Consider the following 21,181-nt stretch of genomic DNA (forward strand, 5'->3'; position numbering starts at 1 on the left):
GGGTTCCCACTGCTGGTGAGGGAGGGAGCTGACAGGGTGTGTTGCCACCAGCTTAAAAAACATTTCAGGTCAGACCTGTGAGATCATGTGCAAGCAAGTGCTAGTTTCTCCACAAGGGGGAGGCTGCTGGGAAAACTCTAGCAGACAGGACTAAATTTTCACCCACCTGCAATTTACAGAGCTACACAACAGTTTACAGACAAGGGGGAAAGGCTGGAACCATCGGGCAACAGGAAGGGTGTGCTGTGTGGACAGCTCATAGCTTCCGACCGAGGCCCAGGCACATGGGTTCAGTCCACAGTCTGCCTCTGAGGAGTGATGTGATTCACACACACGGGATGCCAGGCCTCTTCTTGGGGGAACAGAGGACATTGCAGAACACTTGGTAAAGTACAGCTGAGATCAAGGCCTGAGCTCAGGCCCCTTAGGGACAGAATCCATCCAAGACTTCTTTTTCAGGTCTGAGGATGTAGGTCAGTAATTTCCAGCTGCAGCAGTAGCAGCATTAACAACACCACACACTCACACACACACACACACACACACACATACACACACAACACACAAATACACACACACAAATACACACACACAGCATACACAGCCACATCACACACACAGACAACACACAAACACACACACACACAGCACACACACAGACAACACACAAACACACACACAGACAACACACACACACAGATGAGCTGTGGCATGCAGATGCCCCTCTACAGAAATAAATGTAAAAAGTCTTTGTGTATTTGTTTTCATGTGTATGTGTGTGTTGTTAAGGTTTATGCGATGGGTGTACATTTTTGTGGGTCAGGGACAAGATATGCTTCAAAGATCACACCATGAAACAGATCTTATGAGAGATTTATCTCGTGTGGGGTGTACAGAGGCTGCCTCTGAGGGGCGGTGGAGGGGAAAGAGATAGTGAGAGACAGATAGACAGACAGACCAGGAGACAGACAGTGGGCTATGATGGTGGGGACCATTTAAAGGGCTCAGGAGTGTCACATTTGGAGGCTGGTGATGATGTGTCTGCTGGCACTGAGTTGCTGAAGGCAGTCTAGGGCTAACATGTGTACACGAGCTTGTATGCAGCAGCTCTCAGAGGACAGAAGAGGGTGTCAGATCCAGTGGCCCTGGAGTGGCAGGCAGGTGCTGGGAATCAAACCCAGGTCCTCAGCAAGGACAGTGTATAATGCTGAACCACCTACCCAGTCCTAAAAATTACAACAACACATGAAAAAACAAGGTAAAAACTGCAGGAGAAAAATGAAACGAGGAGCTAGAGAAATGGCTTAGCAGTCAAGAAGCTGTTTGTTCTTCCAAAGGACCCAGGTTCAATTCCCCTCACCCACTTGGTGGCTCGCAATGTCTATAACTCCAGTTCCAGGGAATCTGGTACCTTTTTCTGGTCTTTCAAAACATCAGGTGTACAGGCATGCATGCAGGTAAAACACCCATACAGGTCAAATAAAAAATAAAACAACCTTCAAGTTTTTGTTAATGCATTCATTTGTTTTGGTGTTCCAGGTTGGCCTCAAAGTCTCTACAGTGACCTTGAACCTCTGATCCTCCTTCCCCTCTCTCCTGAGTGCTAGAATTGCAGTCATGGGCCACTACCCCTGGTATATGGCTTGTGTCATGCCTGGGGACCAAACCCAAGACTTGGGTTTGTGCACACTAGGCAAATACACTATTAACTGAGCCACATAACCAGCTTAAGTGACTGTCCAAAAAATTGTTTTTTCGGTTGAAGTTTGCCATCTGTTCTGCTTGCATAATGGCTTCTGGTATATTCCATAACGTGGATGTTTCTGAAGTGTACCTATCAGGACTCCTGGAGATGTTACTGGAAATCCCTGATCCTGACCATGCAGCCTTGGGTATGTGTTCTACCCCTTACGGGGATGGGTGGGGTGGGTGGGTGGGTGTGCTTCCTTGTCCATGAACTGGGGGCATTAATGTAAGACCCTCAGAATGAGGAGTCACCCAGTTTTGGTCGGTACCCTCAAGAACTCAATGAACATTCCAATTGATGCAACACGCAAGAGGCTTTAATGAACGGGAAATGGGCTCCCTCAGCACGCAGGCTAGAGAAAAGCCCCATTCTCCGGGCCCGGGTACTTTTAAAGGAAAAAACCACAAGCTTAGGGAGGGGGTGTGACCCTCTGTCCTTTGACCCTTTGAGGCCAGATGGTTCCACTGTTAGGGTCCCACCTTAGGGCCTCTGGGTATGCTAATTAATCTTGTCTGGGCAAACCGGAGTTGCAGCTAATCTCTTTGTTTCTTAAGGACCCTATTTACCACCTGCTGACTCACTGAAAGGAGGGGCAGTGTGAATTCTTGATATCCTGCTATCTTAGGGCCTTGTGAGGGAAAGTTGCCGGTGGTTAGCAAATTCCAGGTAACTGATAGTGGTCTGGGTTAGCTTTCCAGGTCAGACTGTCCTTCATTTCAAGTGGGGGGTATTTCCTTAACTTTACTTTTTGTCTTTTATTAATAGTGCCGCTCTGAGGATCTCATACCCTCACATACCATCTGTCCAGCCCAGCACTGTCCGTCTTTACACCCTTTCAAAGTAGCCCAGGCATACCTGATATTTACTATGTCCTCAAAGATGACCTTGAAAGGGCTGGGGGGGGGGTGGCTCTGTTAAGAGCACTACCCGCTCTTGCAGAGAACCCAGCTCACAACTGTCTGTAATCCTGTAATCCGATACCCTTACGTACATGCAGACAAAACACCAATGCACACAAAATTTAAAAAGAGAGGATGACCTTGACTCTACATCCTCCTGCCTCAGCTTCCGGGGATGTCTGGCATGCACAAGCATGCTTCACCATCAGCCCATCAGCCGATCCCTTCCGAAGGTGATTCCAGCTGAGTGGGCAGCGGCAGGCCCTCCTGGAGGGGCAGGCGCGTGCTAGTGAGGTCATACTCCAAGTACTTGGGTGTGGCCTCAGGTGAGAGGGACACTGGTACAGAGCTAGGGGAAAGTTCGGGGCTTCGGAGCAACTCTTATTCGTTCTTTGTTCCTAAGGACTCATTCTGGGCTTTACTGGTGGCCCCTCCCCCTAGCAGGTAAGGGTTTGGGCCAGTGGGGGCTTAATCTGCTGTAGGTCTTCTTCCAACTGAACAGTCCTGCGACAGGTGGAGAAAGTTCGTGGCTACGTCACTCTTTTGCGACGTTTTCTTTCTGCCTTTTGCTGCAGCGGACATGCCCGAGAAGCTATTGGCCCGCTTCGCGCAGAGATTAGCTAGCTGGCTGATGTGAAGCCGGCCTTGGCGCCCGGCTATCACTGCCAGTACGTTGGCCTATGCCGCCCCCTAGTGGCTGCACGCCACATCTGCGTTGATGGAGTCCGGGGTCCGCTGCTGCAAACTTCAGGCCAGCCTCTCAGGACCTCCCCGTGGGGGGAATTCATGTCCTCCAAAGGAGGACCTGGAGCATGTCACCACTTTTCTAGCTTCTCTCCGAGTTTCTGGGTATCTGCTTTCATTCATATACATTTTGTTTTGGTGCTGGGGATGGAAGGCAGGGTCTCAAGTATATGTTTAATGTACTCAATGTGCTACGACACCCCCAGCCGCCTATATATTTAAAACAGGGTCTCAACCGGGCTGTGGTGGTGCAAGCCTTTACTCCCAGATCTCGGGAGGCATAGGCAGGGGATCTCTGGGAGTTCCAGGACAGCCAAGGCTATATAAAGGAATCCTGTCTAAAAAAAAAAAAAAAAAGAAAAGAAAAGAAAGGAAAAGGAAAAAAAGGGGGGGGGGGAGGGTCTCATGTACCTCTGTGTTTGAGCCCTAGAAACAAAATCCAAGAATATAGTAAGTGGAGATGGGGATTTGAAGTCAAAACAACCCTGGACTACACATAGTTCAAGGCCAGCCCGGGATCACATTAAGACACCATTTCACACAAATTAAATCCAAAAGGAAAACAACCAACCCACTGAATAAAAAGAAGATACAAGAAAGTAAAACATGTTTAATTTGTTCTATGTGCATCTTAGAAATTACAAAGCATAAAAGTGATTTTTTCCTATTTTACATTCTATTTCTATTACTATTACTTGTATGTGCATGTGTGCACAAATGTGTATCTGTGGCATGCACGTGTAAACCAGAGGACAACCTATGGGGAACGGTTCTCTCCTTCAGTGTGGGTCCCAGGGATGGAACTCAAGTCATCAGGCTTGGTGGCAAGCACCTTTACCAGCTGAGTCATCTTGCCAGGCCTAAAGTAAATTTAAAAGGAACAATACTCTAGGTGTAGCCTCATGGAGGCGGTGGTTATGGGCAGCCCGGCTGCAGGGCCTAAAGTGGGGGTTGGTTGGGAGGTATAAATGGGAAACCAAAGGGATATGTCCTTCCCTGGTCTTATCCTGGAGGAGGGGAGGAGAAAACCTGGGCAGTCCTCAGCCCCAGTGAAGGTTGTAGGAAAGGTTCAGCCCACCCTTGTTCCCTAGCAAATCAAAGGCACTTAATCCATGTCTGTGGACTCTCACAAAAGCACACAGGAGGGCCAAGAAGCAGAAGGAGGCTGCTGGCCACGTCAGCAGGTGTGAAGGCTGAGTGATCACTGCATTGTGTTCCTATGCATTTATGGTTTTTTGTTTTGGTTTTTTTTTTGTTTTGTTTTGTTTTTTTTTGACACAGTCTCTGAATGGAGCTGAGGCTGATCTGGAATTTTACAAAGACCTAGCAGGCCTCAAGCTTCTGGTAGTTTTCTCTCAAACAATAGGATCCATAGATGTGGACTGCCAAACCCAGCCACTTAAAACAAACCACAGCATTTCACTGTGTAGCCCTGGCTGCCTTCAAATGCAGAGACTCAACTGCCTTCGCCTCCCAAGTGCTGGGATTAAAGGCATATGCCACTACACCTGACTAAAGATTTATTTTTTGTCGTGTATGTGTGCTTGCTTGAGTATATGTGGACTGTGTGCATGTTGGTACCTGAAGAAGCCAGTAGAGGGCACCAGATCTCCTAGACTTGGAGTTGCAAGTGAGGTACTTAGGAGCCTCCATGAAGATGCTGGGAAATGAACCCTTCTCCAGCCAAGATTTTGGGTTTTTTTGGTTTTTTTTTTTTTTTTCTATTTTTTTTTCCAAGATAGGGTTTTGTTGGACAGCCTTGGCTTTCCTGGAACTAGCCTTGTAGACCAGGCTGACCTCAAATTCACGGAGATCCGCCTGCCTCTGTGCCCAGGCCCCCCATACATTTCTAAATTTTGAAAATATACTTTCTAGTAACTGAGCAGGCACACTTCAAACAGCTCAGCTCAATGCACTAAGCTGGTCTCACTATCTTCTGCTGGACAGCTAAGCATCATGGTCAGAGACATAGCCTAGACCTGTCCCCACGAACAGGTCAGGGCCAGCACCAGAGAGGGACCAGGGTCGCAGTCCCATGGTGAGAGGCCTTGTGGTTGGAGGAGACAGAAGAGTTGAAAGTCTGGAGGGTGCTGTGTATGGGGGGGGCAGGGTGCAAGCCCCAGGGTCTCAGGCCCTTGTGTCTAGACGCTGTGCACTGAGCAATGCGCTGGTGTCCAGTGAGGCTCAAAAGGAAAGGAAAGGAAGCATGCAAGGAAGGTCAGGTAGGGAAACCAACGGGGGCTGGCCAGGGGCTTCTCAGCAGCACCCTGCAGCGCTCCTCTTCATATGGCAGGGCTTGCAGAAGAGGTGGTCATTCAGGGGGTAGCAGCCCTGGTCGGTGGGCTCCACAGACAGGAGGACACTGCAGGCCTAGGAACACAGAAGCACATGTGGGCCCATGGTGGCACAGAGCCTTCCGCTCCTCCTCACCCTCTTCTCCATTTTATATTTACTTATATTTCATGTGTATTGGTGTTTTTGCCTGCATGTTTATCTGTGTGAGGGTGTCCGGATGGTCCCCTACAACTGGAGTTGCAGACAGTTGTGAGAGGTCATGTGGGTGCTGGGGACTGAACCTGGATCCTCTGGAAGAGCAGCCAGGGCTCTTAACCGCCGAGCCATCTCTCCATCCCCCTTCATTTTGAGACAAGATCTTAAATCTGAAGCTAGCTTCAAACCACGTAGCCAAGGATGACTTTGAACTCTCCATCCTACACCCAGGTTGGCTTTGTTTTGAGACAAAATCTCTTTATTTATCCCAGGCTGGCTTGAACTCTTGACCTTCCCACCTCAGCGTCCCAGTACTGGGAACAACAGGTGTATGCCACCATATCCAGCTTCAGTTTTCTCAGCTTAAATGGGGACAATAAGCCACCTCCCAAGACTGTCATTAGGATTTACTAAGGCAATACATATGACAGTTTTTATAATTAGAAAGCACTTTCCACTTTTAAGAATATCATCACCCCTCCAACAACAGTAATAAATGGCATAGACCCCAGAGTCAGCAGGAACGGTGAGGGATCTCATGGGCACACACTTCCTTCTGGGAGAAACAGAACACAGTTCTGTTCCAGGAGTTTTACATCTGTGGGTTTTGTTTTGTTTTTAGGGGTCAGTTTAAGGTGGAGAGATAGCTCAGTGGTTAAAAGTGCTGACTGCTCTTCCAAAGGACCCAGGTTCAATTCCCAGTACCCACATAGAAGCTCACAGCTGTCTGTAACTCCAGTTCCAGGGGACCTGAGAATATGGTGAAACACCAATGTATGTAAGAATAAATAAATAATAATAATAAAAACACGGCTTAATTTAGCTGGGTGGTAGTGGCTGCGGCAGCAGCATACACCTTTAATCCCAGCACTCGGGAGGCAGAGGCAGGTGGATCTCTGTGAGTTTGTGAGTTCAAGGCCAGCCTGGTCTAGAGTAAGTTCTAGGACAGACAGGGCTACACAGAGAAACTCTGTCTCAGAAAACAAAAATAAAAAACCTAACAACAACAGCAATAAAAAGGATAGGGTTTAATTCAGCCCGGGCTTGAGCCACCAAGCTTGGCTGGGCCTCACCTATTGAAACGTAGTTTCCTGGAGTCCAAATCCTGACTTACTAGGCAACTTGGACAGGAAGTGGAGGTTATTTGCTCAGCCAGGCTTTAGAAACGCCTGGTACTGGTAGGCTCTATCAAGGCTCTGGAACCAAAAATAGCAACTGATCTTCCTCAAAGGTCTTTTAGGGTATGTTAGCAGCCGCACAGACCTTGAACCCTAACTGACAAAGTCAGACTACACATGAAGCAATCAACTTCTCTCCCAAGGACCCCTTGGCTCTCCATTATCTCTTCAAATAATACAAGTGAAGAAAAGTTTGCAATTACTCATTGGCTGATTGAGAGACCCTGTTCTCTCCATGGAGGCGACTCACATAAAAAAAAAAACTACCACCTGTCAGAGCTACGGGGGCGGCAGTGGAGGGAGGGAGTGGGCAGAGTCCTGGAGCCTCACTGCTGGACCTGCACGGTCCAGGCAGAAGGAAAGAATGCAGTCCGGTGGTAGCACAGGCCTTTAACCCCAGCACCCGGGAGGCAGAGGCAGGCAGATCTCTTGAGTTTGAGGCCAGCCTGGTCTACAGAGCGAGTTCCAGCCAGGACAGCCAGAACTACACGGAGGAACCCTGTCTTGAAAAACCAAAATAAATAAATAAATGAATGAATGAATGAATAAAAATGAGGTCTTGGGTTGGAGAGATGGTTCAGGAGTTTAAATTTACAGCACTTGTTTCTCTTGCAGAGGACTCAGGTTTGTTTCTCAGCTCCCACATGGTAACTCTCAACCATCTATCACTCCGGAGCCAGGGCCCTCTCTTCCACAGGCACCAGACAAACACTTAGTACACATGTATGCGTGCAGGCAAAACACTCATATACATAAAATAAATACAGCTAAAAAATAAAGTGAAAAATAAAGCCATAGTAGCTGCCCCTTCTGATCACATGACCACTGCCTGGCATTTCCGGCTTGGACCATGGTAGCGGTTTCTAAGCAGCCTCCCATCGCAGCCCAGCCCCTCCCCTTCTTGGCTGCCTCTCTTAGGCCCCTCGGGCACACCTAGAAACCTCCACTTCCTCTGATCTTCAGATTTTTGCCTGCAGCAGTGGGTCACTCCCAATCTCCTTTGTGTCCCTTCCCCCTCCCCTCCCTCCTTGTAAGTGCTTGGGTGCACACACTCAGACTGCCCAGAACTTCGTCAAATAGGCTGGGCGTGGCCACAGCTCCAGGAATCATCCTAACCCCTCTTCCCAGCTCAACCTCTTTGAGATCATGGGTGTGCGCTTTACTTTTCATAAGGGCTCTGGGGATCTGAACCCAGGTCCTCTTGCTTGCAAGGTTTTCTCTCCTTCTGGATTTCCTTTCCCCTCTGTGCAACTGGCAAAGCCATCAGGTCTCATGTAATAGGCTAAATACCCCTCCTCTACAAAAGTACCTTTTCCCCTTCTCCCTCAGAAAGGGTCTCACTGTGTGTTCTAGGCTGGCCTCAAGCTCAGGTTCTTCTGCCTCAGCCTCCCCGGGGCTGGGATTATAGTCAGGAGCCATCACTCGCTGCTATAAGAATTGTTTTCCTTCTCATACCTCCTGGTTAGACACTTATCACAGCCTTTCTCCTCCAATCCCATTTAAATTTTTATTACATTTTAATTTATTCATTGTGCATGTACGTGGGGGCATGCTTATGCCACAGCAGAGTGTGTGGATAAGAAGGCAGCTTGCAGAAGCTGGTTCTTTCATTCCACTGCGTGGGTCCCAGGGATTGAATTTAGGTAGCCAGGCTTGGTGGCAAGCTCCTTTACCCACTGAGCCATCTCACTGGCCCCTAAAATCCTTTTTACCTGCTGAGGCCAGGTGTGATGGTGCACACATTACTCTTAGCACCAGGGAGGCAGAGGCAGGGGGATCCCCATGAGTTTGAGGTCAGCCTGGCCTGACAGCCTGGTCAGTAAGTTCTAGGATAGCTAGAGCTGTGCAGTGAGACACTTTCAGGGTGGGGTGAGGTGGGGAGACAGGACAGGATAGGACTGTTTCCTGGGTTCTGGCTTCTGTCTCCAGGGGCGTCAATTCTAGCTCATCAGCTCCCAGCCTGGGATAGGCTGGGAAGGCGTTAGCTTCAGCTGTCAATCACACAACTCAGAGTTATCTGCAGGAATCTGAATGGGGGACTGCCCTGAGGAGACTGGCCTGTGGCATGTCTGTGCAGCATTCTCTTGACTGCTAAATGGGAGAGCCCAGCCTACTGAAGGCGGTACCTTCCTAAGGCAGGAAGTCATGAGCAGTGTAAGAAATCTATCTGAACAGATGCCAAAGAGAGAGAGGGTTTGGCCCAGTAAGCAGCATTCCCCCATAATTTCTGCCCCCTGTTCCTGTTTTAACAGGAGACTGTAACCTGTACAATAAGTCTTTTCCTCAACCAATTTGCTTTTGATTATGGCATTTGTCATAGCAATACACAATGACCTATACCAGGCCAACCAGGAACCTTCTTTGGACAGTATGTCCCTCCTACAATGGGGTCTACTCTCATTCTCTTGAAGGTTCTTTGTTTTGTTTGTTTTTCAAGACTGGGTTTCTGTGGAGCTTTGGAGCCTGACCTGGAACTCGCTCTGTAGACCAGGCTGGACTCAAACTCACAGAGATCCACCTGCCTTTGCCTCCTGGTGTGCACCACCACGGCCCAGCAAAGTAGCACTTACACCAGGAGTGGGATTCGAACCCCACGCAGGCTCATTAGATCTTAAGTCCAGTGCCTTAACCTCTTGGCCATCCTGGTGCCAGCTCTGTTGGGGCTTCTAATGCTATAAACCTGAGCTATCTGTGCCCATGTGCTGTGCCAACCCTCAGAAAAGAAAGTAAAGGCAGGACCAGGAGGTAGAGTGACGGCCTTGCCTCGGGGCTTTCATTTGCTACCGATGCTGTCAGTCTCTGCTCACACTGAACTCTGATGGGGCCTTGTGTGTTTGTATCCACTTTTCCTGGCCTCTACTGAGGGCAGTGAGCAAGGGACCGCTGCCCATGGCCACAGCACTTTAAAACACTTTAGCGCTACTCACCTCACAACGGTAGCAGTTCTCATGGAAGTTCTTTCCCATGCACTCAATTTTGAAGGTGTCTTTCCCGTCCTGGGGGATGATGGGATTCTTACAGATGCTGCACATGGGGGCAAATTTCCTAGAGGGAGGGGGAAGAACATATCAGGAATGTCAGCCATTCACACTCGCAAGATCAGCTGGCAGCGATGGGGTGGGAGCAGTTTGCCTCCCAGAGATGCCCCTCACCCCCGTTGCTAGGTGACAGAATCTGCAAAGACAGCCACAGATGTCTACCCTTTCTGGCAGAGGCAGGAGGAGGGAATCAGTGCAATGGATCCAGCTTCCCAGAGTGCAATTAGCCAAGGCCAGTAATTGACTGGGAAGTGTTGGCCCTGAGAGGAGTCTCGGTGGTTGGTCCTGGCCATTCATTATCTTATGCTTTGCTCAATTTAAAAATTTTTAGCGCATTTATTCAGTGGTATGTGGAGGTCCAAGGACAACACGCAGGAGTCAGTTATCTCCTTCACCTTGTGGGTCCCAGGGATTGAACTCAGGTTGTCAGGTGTGGTGGGTCACTGAGCCCTCTTGTCAGCCTTGTTTGCTTTTTTTGTCAGGGTCTTACAGTATAGTCCTGGCTGGCCTGAAACTTGCTATGTAGACCAGGCCGACCTGGAATTCACAGAGGCCTGCCTGCCGAGTGTTGCTGTTTCCTTAATAAGAACAGGGTCTTACTCTACACTCCAGACTGACCTCAGACAGGCAGCACCGAACCTCCTGCCTCCGTCTTCACAGGCATGGAACACCATGACCCATCTCTTTCCTTTCAAACAGGGGGATGAAGCATGAGTCTCCCTTGTGTCTGTATCCCCAGTCCTCCCTCCAGGTCCCAGGGGAGGGGACATAGCCTAGGGTCTGAAATCCAGACCCCAAGTCAAGTCCTTTTGATTTTCGCGAGACAGAGTGTCATATAGCCCAGGCTGGCTTTGAACTCGCTAGGGTAGCCAAGGATAACCTTAAGTTTATGGCCCTCTTACTTCTACGTCTGGAGTGTTGGAATTCATGTGTGTGTCACCACGGCATGTTTACATGGAACGGCATTGTGCAGGCTAGGCAGGTGCTCTACTGACGGAGCCACCACCCCGGCTCCCAACCTCAACTGCTTAAATGGAAGCTTCATTGCACCCTGGTTACTGGGCCCCTCAATTTCTACTTCTGGTAAAATGTAGTCTTTCACTGCGCTTCCTGGCCATACAAAATCTGAGGACTGAATGGAGTATGTCAGGTGTGAGTCTGGCAGAGTGCAGGGACTCAAAAGGCAACTACCTCCAGCAGATGCCCATGAATTATGTGGAAGGAAGATGGCTTCTCTTGACACAGGAGCTGCAGGAAGTATTTATTGGCCTGGCTCCCAGCCCTGCCATTGAGCCAGAGTCCTGTCCCACCCTCCCTGCTCCCCCAGCCCTGGTCTCCTTCCCACCTGTAGAAGTCATCCAAGCAGTACACCTGGTTCTGGTTGTCCAGCGCGAAGCTCTCATCTCCGATGCACCGGGCACAGGTCACACAGGTGAAGCAGGGTGGGTGGAAGGCCTTGCCCAGGGCCCGGATGACATGGTCTCGGACCACCTCTCCACACTTGCCACACTTCTCCAGAGTGTCCTGGGGCAGAGAGCCACTGTTCCAGGCCACCCACAGACATGCCCACCCTGAGCCATGAGGCAGCTCCAGTCCCTTTATTGTCTTTACCTCCGCCCTTCCTCCCTCTTTCCTCCCTCCCTTCTATTTTTAAGTATGAGGGGCTGAATTCAGGGCCTTGTGTATGCCAGGTAAATACTCCGCTACTCCATTACATTCTCAGCCTAAGAAAGGTATACCTTCTTAATAATTTTTCAAAAGCACCCATAATTTTTTTCTTTCCGGATAGTTTTGTGACTGGGTGCCATGCCACCCAGGTTGAACTCAAAATCACTATGTAGCTAAGGATGAGCTTGAACTCTTGAATCTCCACCCACCAAGTATTTAGATTTCAAGTGTATGCTGTCATACTCAGCCCCCTTAACAATTCTTTTGGTTTGGTTGATTTTCCAAGACAGAGTTTCTCTGTGTAAATCCTGGCTGTCCTGGAACTCTTTTTGTGGACCAGGCTGGCCTCAAACTCACAGAAATCCTCCTGCCTCTGCCTCCAAGTGAGAGGATTAAAGGTGTGCACCACTAAACCCCACTCGCTTTTTCTCTTTTTTTTTGGGGGGGGGGCTAGCAAATTCTTAAGTGTTCAACACAACTCCTGATTATTGGTATATAAAATCTTTGCTCTTTTTTTTCTTTTTCTTTCTTTTTTTTTTTTTTTTTTTTTTTTTTTGAGACAGGCTATTGCTATGTAGCCCAAGCTCCTTGAACTCTTCATCCTCCTGCCTCAGCTTCCCGAGGACACCACCATACCTGGCTCATTACTCAGGAGTTCAAGATCACCCTATGTTGCAGTCTTAAAAACCCCCAGAAGAGGCCAGGTGCAGTGTCGCCTTGGGAGGTGAAGGGAGGGGGATCTCTGTGAGTTCGAGGTCAGCCTGGTCTACAGAGGAAGTTCCAGGACAGCCAGGGCTACACAAAGAAACCTTGTCTTGAAAAAACAAGCAAACAGAACCCTGAAAAGAACTTGGAAAAGGCAAAGAAATGTCTCCTCCCCCAGAGCCTGCATAGCTCTGAGATGAGGCACCTTGATTTGAATCCAATGACCCCCTTAGCTATGAGAGGGAAATGTGTGTCCTTTGAAGCCACCAAGCTCAGTTGGTGGCTTCAAGTTGGTTCAGCTGCATATTGAATGCTCTCCATCAGCCTACCAGGCCCAGGCTCCAGGAAGTGCAGTTGAGGGGGAGGGGGAGCCTTTAGGAGGCAGGGCTTAGTGGAGGCCTGTGTTACTGGGGGTGTGGCGTGGTCCCTTCCTCTTGTTTGCTGGCCAGGAGGCTCCAGCCAGAGGCTCCTGCCTTAAGGCACTGCCTCACCACTGGCTCAGATCTGCAGGAGCTCCGAAAGGAAAGAAAGAACCGCCAAGGTCAGCGTATGGGACCTAGTGGCTGCATGCAGGGAAGTACCTGGTAGCAGGGCTCGCACAGGGGCCGTCCATCCTTCTGATAGAATTTCTGCCCAGCTAGCTGGCGGCGGCAAGTCCGACAGGTGAAGCACTGGGCATGGTACTGCCTCTTCATGGCCTCAACAGCCAGCTCTCGAGGGGACACAGGCTTGTGACAGAAGCCACAGACATCTGGGGTAGGGGAGACACAAGATGTCACCAGCCCATGAAGGCAGTATCCAGTCACCACCCGGAATATAATATTCAGTGAGCCCAGGGCCCAGTCTCAAAGCATTCCTCAACTGATAAATACAGAGGGTCATGGTAAGCACCGGGAAGGAAGGTGGATAGTTTGGGAAGCTAAAATCGAAGACACAGTATGGGGCACCGTGATGCACACTCTTTTTTGTTTTTGTCTTCAGAACAGGGTCTCACTATGAAGCCCTGGTTGTCCTGGAACTCACTATGGAGACCAGATTGACCTCAAACTTACAGAGATCTGACAGCCTCCTCTGCCCTGCTATTGATGCACAGCTTTAATCCCAGGCCAGCCTGGTGTACACAGCAAGACAAAAACCAAAGAAACAAAGAAGCAACATTGGCATCAAGCGTCTGTCTCACCTCTAAGAAAGTGAAGGGGGTCTGTGTTGATACCAAAACCCAGATGATCCTGATTCAAGATCTATATGTACAACGGAAGTCACAAGGATTCTAAGAGAAGAGCTGACACACACTGCTTTGCACAGGACCCCCAACACACATCAGTCAGCTCACAACTACCTGTAACTCCAGGATCCATTGCCCTCTTCTGGACTGTACAGGTATTGCACCCATGTGTACATACAGAAGCAAACACACACACACACACACACACACACAAATAATAAAAATAGGCTTCATGGTGCACACTCTTAATCTCAGTACTTGGGGAGGCAGAGGTAGGCAGATCTCCAAGTTCAAAGCCAACCTGGTCTACAGAGTGAGTTCCAGGAAAGCCAGGGCTACATAGATAAACTCTGTCTTGAAAAGCCAAGAACAACAACAATAATAACAAATTGATCTGGAAACCAAGCTGGTCTCAGACCCAGAGGTTTCATCTCTGACTCTTGACTGCTAGGATTAAAGGCATGCACCACCATGTCTGGTTAAAACAAATCTTAATTAAAAAAAAAAAATTCCAAGAAAGTCTGATGTTTGGTGTGGTGGTTCACACCTGTAATCACAGCATCCTAAAGGCTAACAAAGGTGGCTAGAAGTCCAGGCTAGCCTGGGCTATACAGTAAGACTGTACCTTAAGCAACAACAACAATAACAACAACAACAACAACAAAACCCTTTTTTGTGTGACAAAATCTACCATGTCAAAAGATAATGACACACTTAGGTAAACAGTTGCCCTTGTGTCTTGCTCTGTGACCCAGAAAAAAGGACCCTGCATTAGATGCAACAGTGTCCTCAGTGCCTGGGGCAGGACCTGAGTAAGCAGGTCAAAGCTCAATTACACAAGGCACAGAGTGCTGTGGAAGCTTCTAGAAACAACTCAACTCTGCTGGCGGGTGCACGTAGGCTGGGATGACTAAGGAAGGTGATCTGACAAAAATACAAAATCAGAAGCTTTTTTATAGGGTATTTCCTCTTCTAGGAATTTACCCCAGAAAACCCTGCAGCTAGATGAATCAGCTCGGTGCAGTTAGGGCAAGAAACCACCTACAGATCCATCAGGAGGCAGCTGTGTAACCCACCACACCTATGTTCCTACTGGGGACTGTCACACAGCCTTAAAAAAAAAAAAAAAAAGGTCAGGGAGCTGCTGCATATGGAGATGGGAAACTCGCTCAGAGACACACTAGGAAGCCAGGAATGAGAGCAATCCTGTAGCTGCTACAGACAGGATCCCGAAGCTCAGGGCAAAATTAGAAACTGGTGTGTGTGTGTGTGTGTGTGTGTGTGTGTGTGTGTGTGTGTGTTTGGGGGATGGGAGAGGCATGGAGAAACATGGTCTCACTGTGTACCCCTACTGCCATTAAGGAACTTGCTGCATAGATGATGCTGGACTCAAACTCAGACATCCTCCTGTCTTTGCCTCTTAAATGCTGGGATTAAAGGTGTGTATCACCATGCCTGGTTGGCTTTGTTTTGTTTTGTTAGACAAAGTTTCCTGTAGCTCAGGGTAGCCCTCAACTTACTATGTAGCTAAGGATGACCTTAAACTTCTTTTTCTAAAAGGTATATTTTATTATTTTATATCTATATGTACTTGCCTGCATCTATATTTGTACATGGCATGCATGTCTGGTGCCAGAAGAGTGTACAGGATCCCCCAGAACTGGAATTACAGTCATGAGCTGGCATGTGGGTGCTGGGAATTGAACCCTGGCCATTTAGAAAGGCAGCCAGTGCTCTTAACCACAGAGCCATCTCTCAAGCACTGACCTTAAACTTCTAATCCTCCTACATCATACATACAGACATGAAATAAGCAAATGGAAAAATGACTACCAAACCCCAATGTTTTTATGTATTGATTGATTGTGTGTGCATGTATGTCCACCTTGTGTAGAAATCAGGGGGCAATCTCTGAGAGTCTGTTTTACCACGTGGGCCCCAGGAACAGAAGTCATCACTCTTGGTGACAAGCCATCTTGCTACACATCCCCCACAAAAAAAAAAAAAAATTAAAAAAAGAAAGCTGGGCATAGTAGCTCACTAGCATTGAGGCTGAGGCAGGAGGATTGCTACAACTTTGAAGCCTGTCTGACTGCATAGTGAGTTCCAAGCCAGCTAGAGTGAGAGCCCATCTCAAAAACAAACAAACAAACAAACAAAAAGAGCAAGACAAACAAACAAACAAAAAAAGCGAGAGAAAGAATATTTTGTTTTTGGAGATAGGTCCCTCTGTGTAACAGGAGAAAAAGAAGTTTTAAAGGGTCATGTCTGTTATCTTGACACTCAGGAGGCTGAGGCAGGAGGATTTCAGGTCCAAGGCCAGATCTGGCTAGAAAGACACTTTGTCTCCACACAAACACACAAAGGTTAGGATGTAGCTGGGGAGGTAGAAGAATGTGCTTTTCAGGGATGAAGCTTTGGCTTCTATCTGCAGTACATACAAACCAGTAACAGTGGCATACTATAATCCCAACACTCATAAGGTGAGGCAGGTAGAACATGAGATGGGCATCCTTGGCTACATATCTAATTCAAGGCTAGCCTGGTCTACATGAGACCCTATCTCAAAACCAACAACAAATCCGAAGCAAACACGTGGCAGCAACAGACATTCAGCGGTTGCACACTGTACAGACCATCCCTGTCACGTGAGCAAGGGACCCTGCTCCCCCACCTATGAGAAGCCCCTTCTGGCCCCAGAAGGCCCAGAGACCAGGCCTACGGCTGTACCTGTGGATGCCTCTTTCTCTGGAAAAGTGACAGGCTCTTCTGGAGGAGGAGGTAGCTCCTCTTCCGTGGGTTTGAGGTGACTGGGCAGAGGCCTGACAGAAGATCCCTTCGGTGGAGCCTGTGGGGATATAAATCAAGGAGATAGGAGAGAGGTCAGTTGGTAGGGACCCCACCTGACCCTCTCAGCTTGGCTTTTTGTCTAGATGGCTCCAAGTACAATTAGTCCCATTGTACAGATGAGGAAACTGAGGCTAGAGAAGCAATTGTCCTGCCTCTGTAGCCTAGCAGGACAGTTACCATGGCAGCACGAGCAGGACCTCCATGCTCCCTGCCTGGGGCTCCCTCCACCTCTCATGCTTGGTAGGTAAACACTCTACCTCTGACCTAACTATATATGTCCCAACCTTTTTTCTACCTTTTAGTTTGAGACAGAGTCTCACTAAGTTGTCCAGGCTTGCACTTACTTTGTAGCCCAGGCTAGGCCTTGTAGTCAACCTGCCTCAGCCTTCTCTATCTGGGAGTATCAGGCCCAGCTTGACTCCTGTTTCTGAGACTATCCTGGAGATGACATGTCCCACCCACTGACACTGGGCTGTAGGTGACCTAGATAGACTGTGACCCAGGACACCCTCAGGTTGACAACCCTCTCTATGAAGGGCAGAGGATTAATTGTCTTATGCAGTGTGGAGATTTGGGTCAAAACCAGTACATGTCTCGGAGCAGAGTGGGGAACTAAGGGACAAAAAAGGTGGCGAGGACATGTCTCTCCAGGGACCTTAAAAATCCTCAACAGTTTCTACCAGCTTTGAGGCTCGGAAGACCAACTGCCTTCCAGCGGAATGGACCAAACCACGTCCCCCTTGATAATACCGGAAAGGCCCAGGCCCCTCCCCCACCCAGGGGCCAAGGAGGCTCGGGGACACTCAAAGTACCTGTGGCAGGTCTGGAGGTGGGGGCGGGGGCAGATGTAGTTGCTCCAAGTCGGAAATGAGTGATGACCCCGCCAGGGCAGGCGGCCCCTCTTCTGGGAGAGGCAGGTAGGCCGAGGGGGGTGGGGGAGGGGGTGGGAGGAGGTCTAGGTCCTCATCATTCAGGGAAGGAGGTGGGAGAGAGCATCCTACAGAGGGAGAAGAGATGGCTTGCTCAGATTCCCCTCAGGCCACAAGGTCTACTCACCCAGGAGGCCAAGCAGAGCGTTGGGATTGCGGGATAAAGAAAAGAAAGAAGAAAGCTAGGTATGGCAGTCCTACACTTGGAAGATGAGGCACGTATGCTACTATCATGGAACTCGGATTTCACATGAGACTCCTAGGGGGGGGGGGGCTGCCTCTGACTCTGTTGCCTGCTTTTGGGACCCTTCTCTCCTACCGGGTCACCTCATCCATCCTTAATAGAGAGGAGCTGCCTAGTCTCACTGCAACTTGATATCCCAGGGCTGGCTGATGGCCTGGGAGGCTCTCAAGTATCTGGAGACACGGAGGAGGAGGAGAGGACTTGGGGTGAGGAAGGGGAGAGGGAGGTGGAGGGGAGGGACTGGGAAGAAGGGAGGGAGCAGAAACTTTGGTTGCTATGTAAAAACAAAACAAAATCAGCAAAACAAGAACATGTTTTAAACAAAGAAAGAAGAAAAAAAACAAAAACAAGCAAACAAAAAGGAAGAGGGGCAGCATTGAGATGGCTTAGAGGGGATTTGCTGTGAAGCCTCACAACCTAACGGCGGCGGAGGAGAAGGTGACCTCAGAAAGACAAGTGCAGAAAGCTCTAGACTTCCCAGAGCCCAGGCCCATGGTCAGCTCGGCTAATCCCCACAGTCGCCTCTCTGGGGTCAGGTTTCCCTGCCCACCCCACCCCCTCCTCATTCCCCACTCCTCCCACCGCTGAGGGGCCTTACAGACGGATGTGTGTTCTAGACTGGCCCCCCACTAAGCAATAGAATGGCAGAATCATGGGGGTGGGGTGGTTGTTTAAACACAGGTGGCTGGGGGCTGGCTACACCTCTGCCTCCAGCTTCTGGTAATTTCCTCACTAGTGGTCTAGGGCCAGACTTGGATCACTGTCTAGGCCGGGAGCCTCACCTCCCTGATCAGAACAAATGTCCTGTACTCATTCTTCTACAACCAGACTCAGCATTAGCAGGTTCGGGGTACAGCTGTGTGGAAGGAAGACTCAGCTCTGCTCCCTTCTCCCCCTTTCTGACCAGGTCTCACCCAGACTAGCTTCTGGCTCCCAATCCTCCTTCCTCAGGCTCCTGAGAGCTGGGATTTCAGGCCTGTGCCACCATACCCAGAAGGAGAAGAGCTTTTCAGTCAGGCGTATGTTTCAAAATAGCTAACAGGATTCTGAATGTTCCCACCACAAAGAACTAAGCATTTGAGGCAGTGGATATGCTAATTACCCTAACTTGTTGATTTCATGCTGCCTATAAGCTGTAAAACATGACACAGTATCCCATGAACGTGTACAATTACCATGGGTCAATGAAAGTGTATTTTGTGGGACAGGGCCATTGCTCAGTGGGCTAAGATGCTTGCTGCCAAGTCTAGACCTGAGTTCCATTCCCAGGGCCTACAAGGTGGGGGAGAGAAACAGACTCCTACAAGTTGTTCTCTGAGCTCACATACAAATGCTATGGCACACATATAATAAAAAAATGCAATTTAAAATTAATAAAAAAAATGGGGACTGAAAGGCTAAAGACATAGCTCAGCAATTAAGCCATTTACTGCTCTTACAGAGGATCCAAGATCAAGTATCAAAACCACATAAGGCAGCTCACAGCCACCCCTAGCTCCAGCTCCATGGGATCCTACACCCTCTTCTGGCCTATGACAGTACTGCAGTCACACATGCACAACCCCACACACAGATGCACACATATATACACACACATACATAATAATGAAACAAATCTGCGGCTGGTGGGCTGGCTAGAGTTAAGTTCACCGGCCCTTCCAGAGGCCTGGGGTTCAGTTTCTCCACATAGTGGCTCACACCAGTTTGCAACTCCAGTTCCAGGGCATCTAACATTCTCTTACAGCACAGGCAAACACATCCGTGCACATAAATAATCTAACAAATAAATAAATTGTCAAATGAGGGCTGGAGAGGTGGCTCCACGGTTAAGGGTGAGCACTACCATTGCAGAGGACCTAAGTTTGGTTCCCCATCACCCACCTCAAGAGACTCACAACCAGCAGAGGGACCCAACACCTCTGGCTTCCGTGAGCACCTGCACTCATGCACACACACACACTAAAACTAAAACTAAAATAGATACAAAAACAAAAGAAGTGTAAAGGCCTGGCACACAGTAGGCATTGAATGAATGAGTAACCTGGAACCTGCCCTTCCTTCCTGCCTTGGTACTGCCTCTGTCCTGGTCCCCTTAGGGCCACTCTTACCTCCATTGGCAAGCTGGGGTGGGGCTGCAGGGATCGAGGCAGTAGTTCTGCCAGAGGGTGTCCAAGTGGTGGGTTTCCTGTTCAAGCCAGCCCCGGGGATCTTCATGGGAGCAGGGGTCTCCCAGGGCCGGGCATGTCTGGCTTCACAAGCTGCCTGGCCCACATCTTCAGTCACAGCCACGTCACGTCGTGGGGGAGACAGGGTGATGAAAACAGAAGAGGCCACTCTCTTCTCAGGCTTGGAGGCCATGCTCAGCGGCTCCTGCTGGGCGCACAGGGGTTCCGGTGGACAGGGTACCCTGCTGCCCACAGAAAAACTTTCCCAGAACCTGTTTTCTCTCTCGAGACAACCTCACAGTACTGGTGGGCCCAGCCCAACACCCAACTCTTCCAGAGACGGGACTGAGGTAGAAGAATGGTGAGTTCTAGGGCAGCCTGGGTTATGTAGTGAGAAGGGAGGGGGGGGAGGTAAGAGGGGCAGGGAATGGCCTTCAGAGAGGCCACGGGGCCGCCAGGTGGCTGGTTTATAGGAGCCCACACACCCTGAAGGCCCCTCCCAGTGGTCTATGGACAGTCCTGCAGACTCAGGAGAGAACACCTTCCCTGGCCACCTTCTCCAGAACCCAGCCCAGGCAGCTGACAGATACAGGCCTGATACCTGCCAACGGCCCCTCCCTCACCTGAGATACCGATTCTATTGGGAGACAAGGTCCAAGGTTCAGGCCAGTTCCACTGGAAGAAAGCAGCAACATAAGAGTGACAAGATGAATAAAAGACAGGACCCACTCTGTTCCCATACCGCCCTGAGCACCCAACAACACCCCATTACCGCCCAATCTCATGGGTGAGACAACTAAGACTCAGAGAAGTCAAGTCACTTGTCCAGGGTCACATAGCACTGGAGCCATGCACGTGAGCACTCAGTTCTCTTCTGCCCTCTCCATCCAGCCCCCAAACCAGCACATTCTTGATTCTGCCTCATGGTAGGATTTTCACTCTGCTCCATTTCCAAAGCCATGCCCTGCTTTAGGACCAGGTGCATCCTATCTCTCTCTCTCTCTCTCTTTCTCTCTCTCTCTCTCTCTCTCTCTCTCTCTCTCTCTCTCTGTGTGTGTGTGTGTGTGTGTGTGTTTGTTGTGTGTCTGTGTGTGTGTGTCTCAGTGGGTGGCTGGTCTTCTACCCACCTCCTAACCGTAATCTTCCCAGAGCATAAATCTGATTGTTTCTCTTCTGCTTAAAAGCTTTTTTGAGACAAGATTTCTCTGTGTAGCCCTGGCTGTCCTAGAACTCACTCTGTAGAACAGGCTGACCTCAAATTCACAGAGATCCGCCTGCCTCTGCCTCCCGAGTGCTGGG

At 49.4% G+C, this 21,181-nt stretch overlaps 1 protein-coding gene across 1 annotated transcript; it reads right to left on the reverse strand.

Annotated features, from left to right (window-relative positions):
* Nucleotides 1-3,982: 3,982 nt before the first annotated feature.
* On the reverse strand, nucleotides 3,983-20,089 carry Fblim1 (filamin binding LIM protein 1). Its single transcript, XM_051173627.1, has 7 exons — nucleotides 19,826-20,089; nucleotides 17,357-17,541; nucleotides 16,425-16,542; nucleotides 13,051-13,220; nucleotides 11,442-11,620; nucleotides 9,986-10,103; nucleotides 3,983-5,760 (listed from the first exon to the last, which is right to left on the reverse strand). Exons 1-7 carry the CDS (start codon nucleotides 20,073-20,075, stop codon nucleotides 5,647-5,649), a joined length of 1,134 nt encoding a protein of 377 aa, XP_051029584.1. The 5' UTR covers nucleotides 20,076-20,089; the 3' UTR covers nucleotides 3,983-5,646.
* Nucleotides 20,090-21,181: the final 1,092 nt, after the last annotated feature.

This window comes from Phodopus roborovskii, unplaced genomic scaffold, assembly GCF_943737965.1.
Source record: "Phodopus roborovskii unplaced genomic scaffold, PHOROB, whole genome shotgun sequence".
Lineage (NCBI taxonomy): Eukaryota > Metazoa > Chordata > Mammalia > Rodentia > Cricetidae > Phodopus > Phodopus roborovskii.

Excerpts from the sequence above, each read along its gene's own strand:
- Fblim1 (XM_051173627.1), bottom strand. The coding sequence starts at position 20,075 with ATGGCCTCCAAGCCTGAGAAGAGAGTGGCCTCTTCTGTTTTCATCACC. Across the intron at positions 11,621-13,050 it reads TGTGCGAGCCCTGCTACCAG|GACACTCTGGAGAAGTGTGG; the intron begins GTACTTCCCTGC and ends TCTCTGCCCCAG. Across the intron at positions 10,104-11,441 it reads TGCTTGGATGACTTCTACAG|GAAATTTGCCCCCATGTGCA; the intron begins GTGGGAAGGAGA and ends CCCTCCCTCTAG.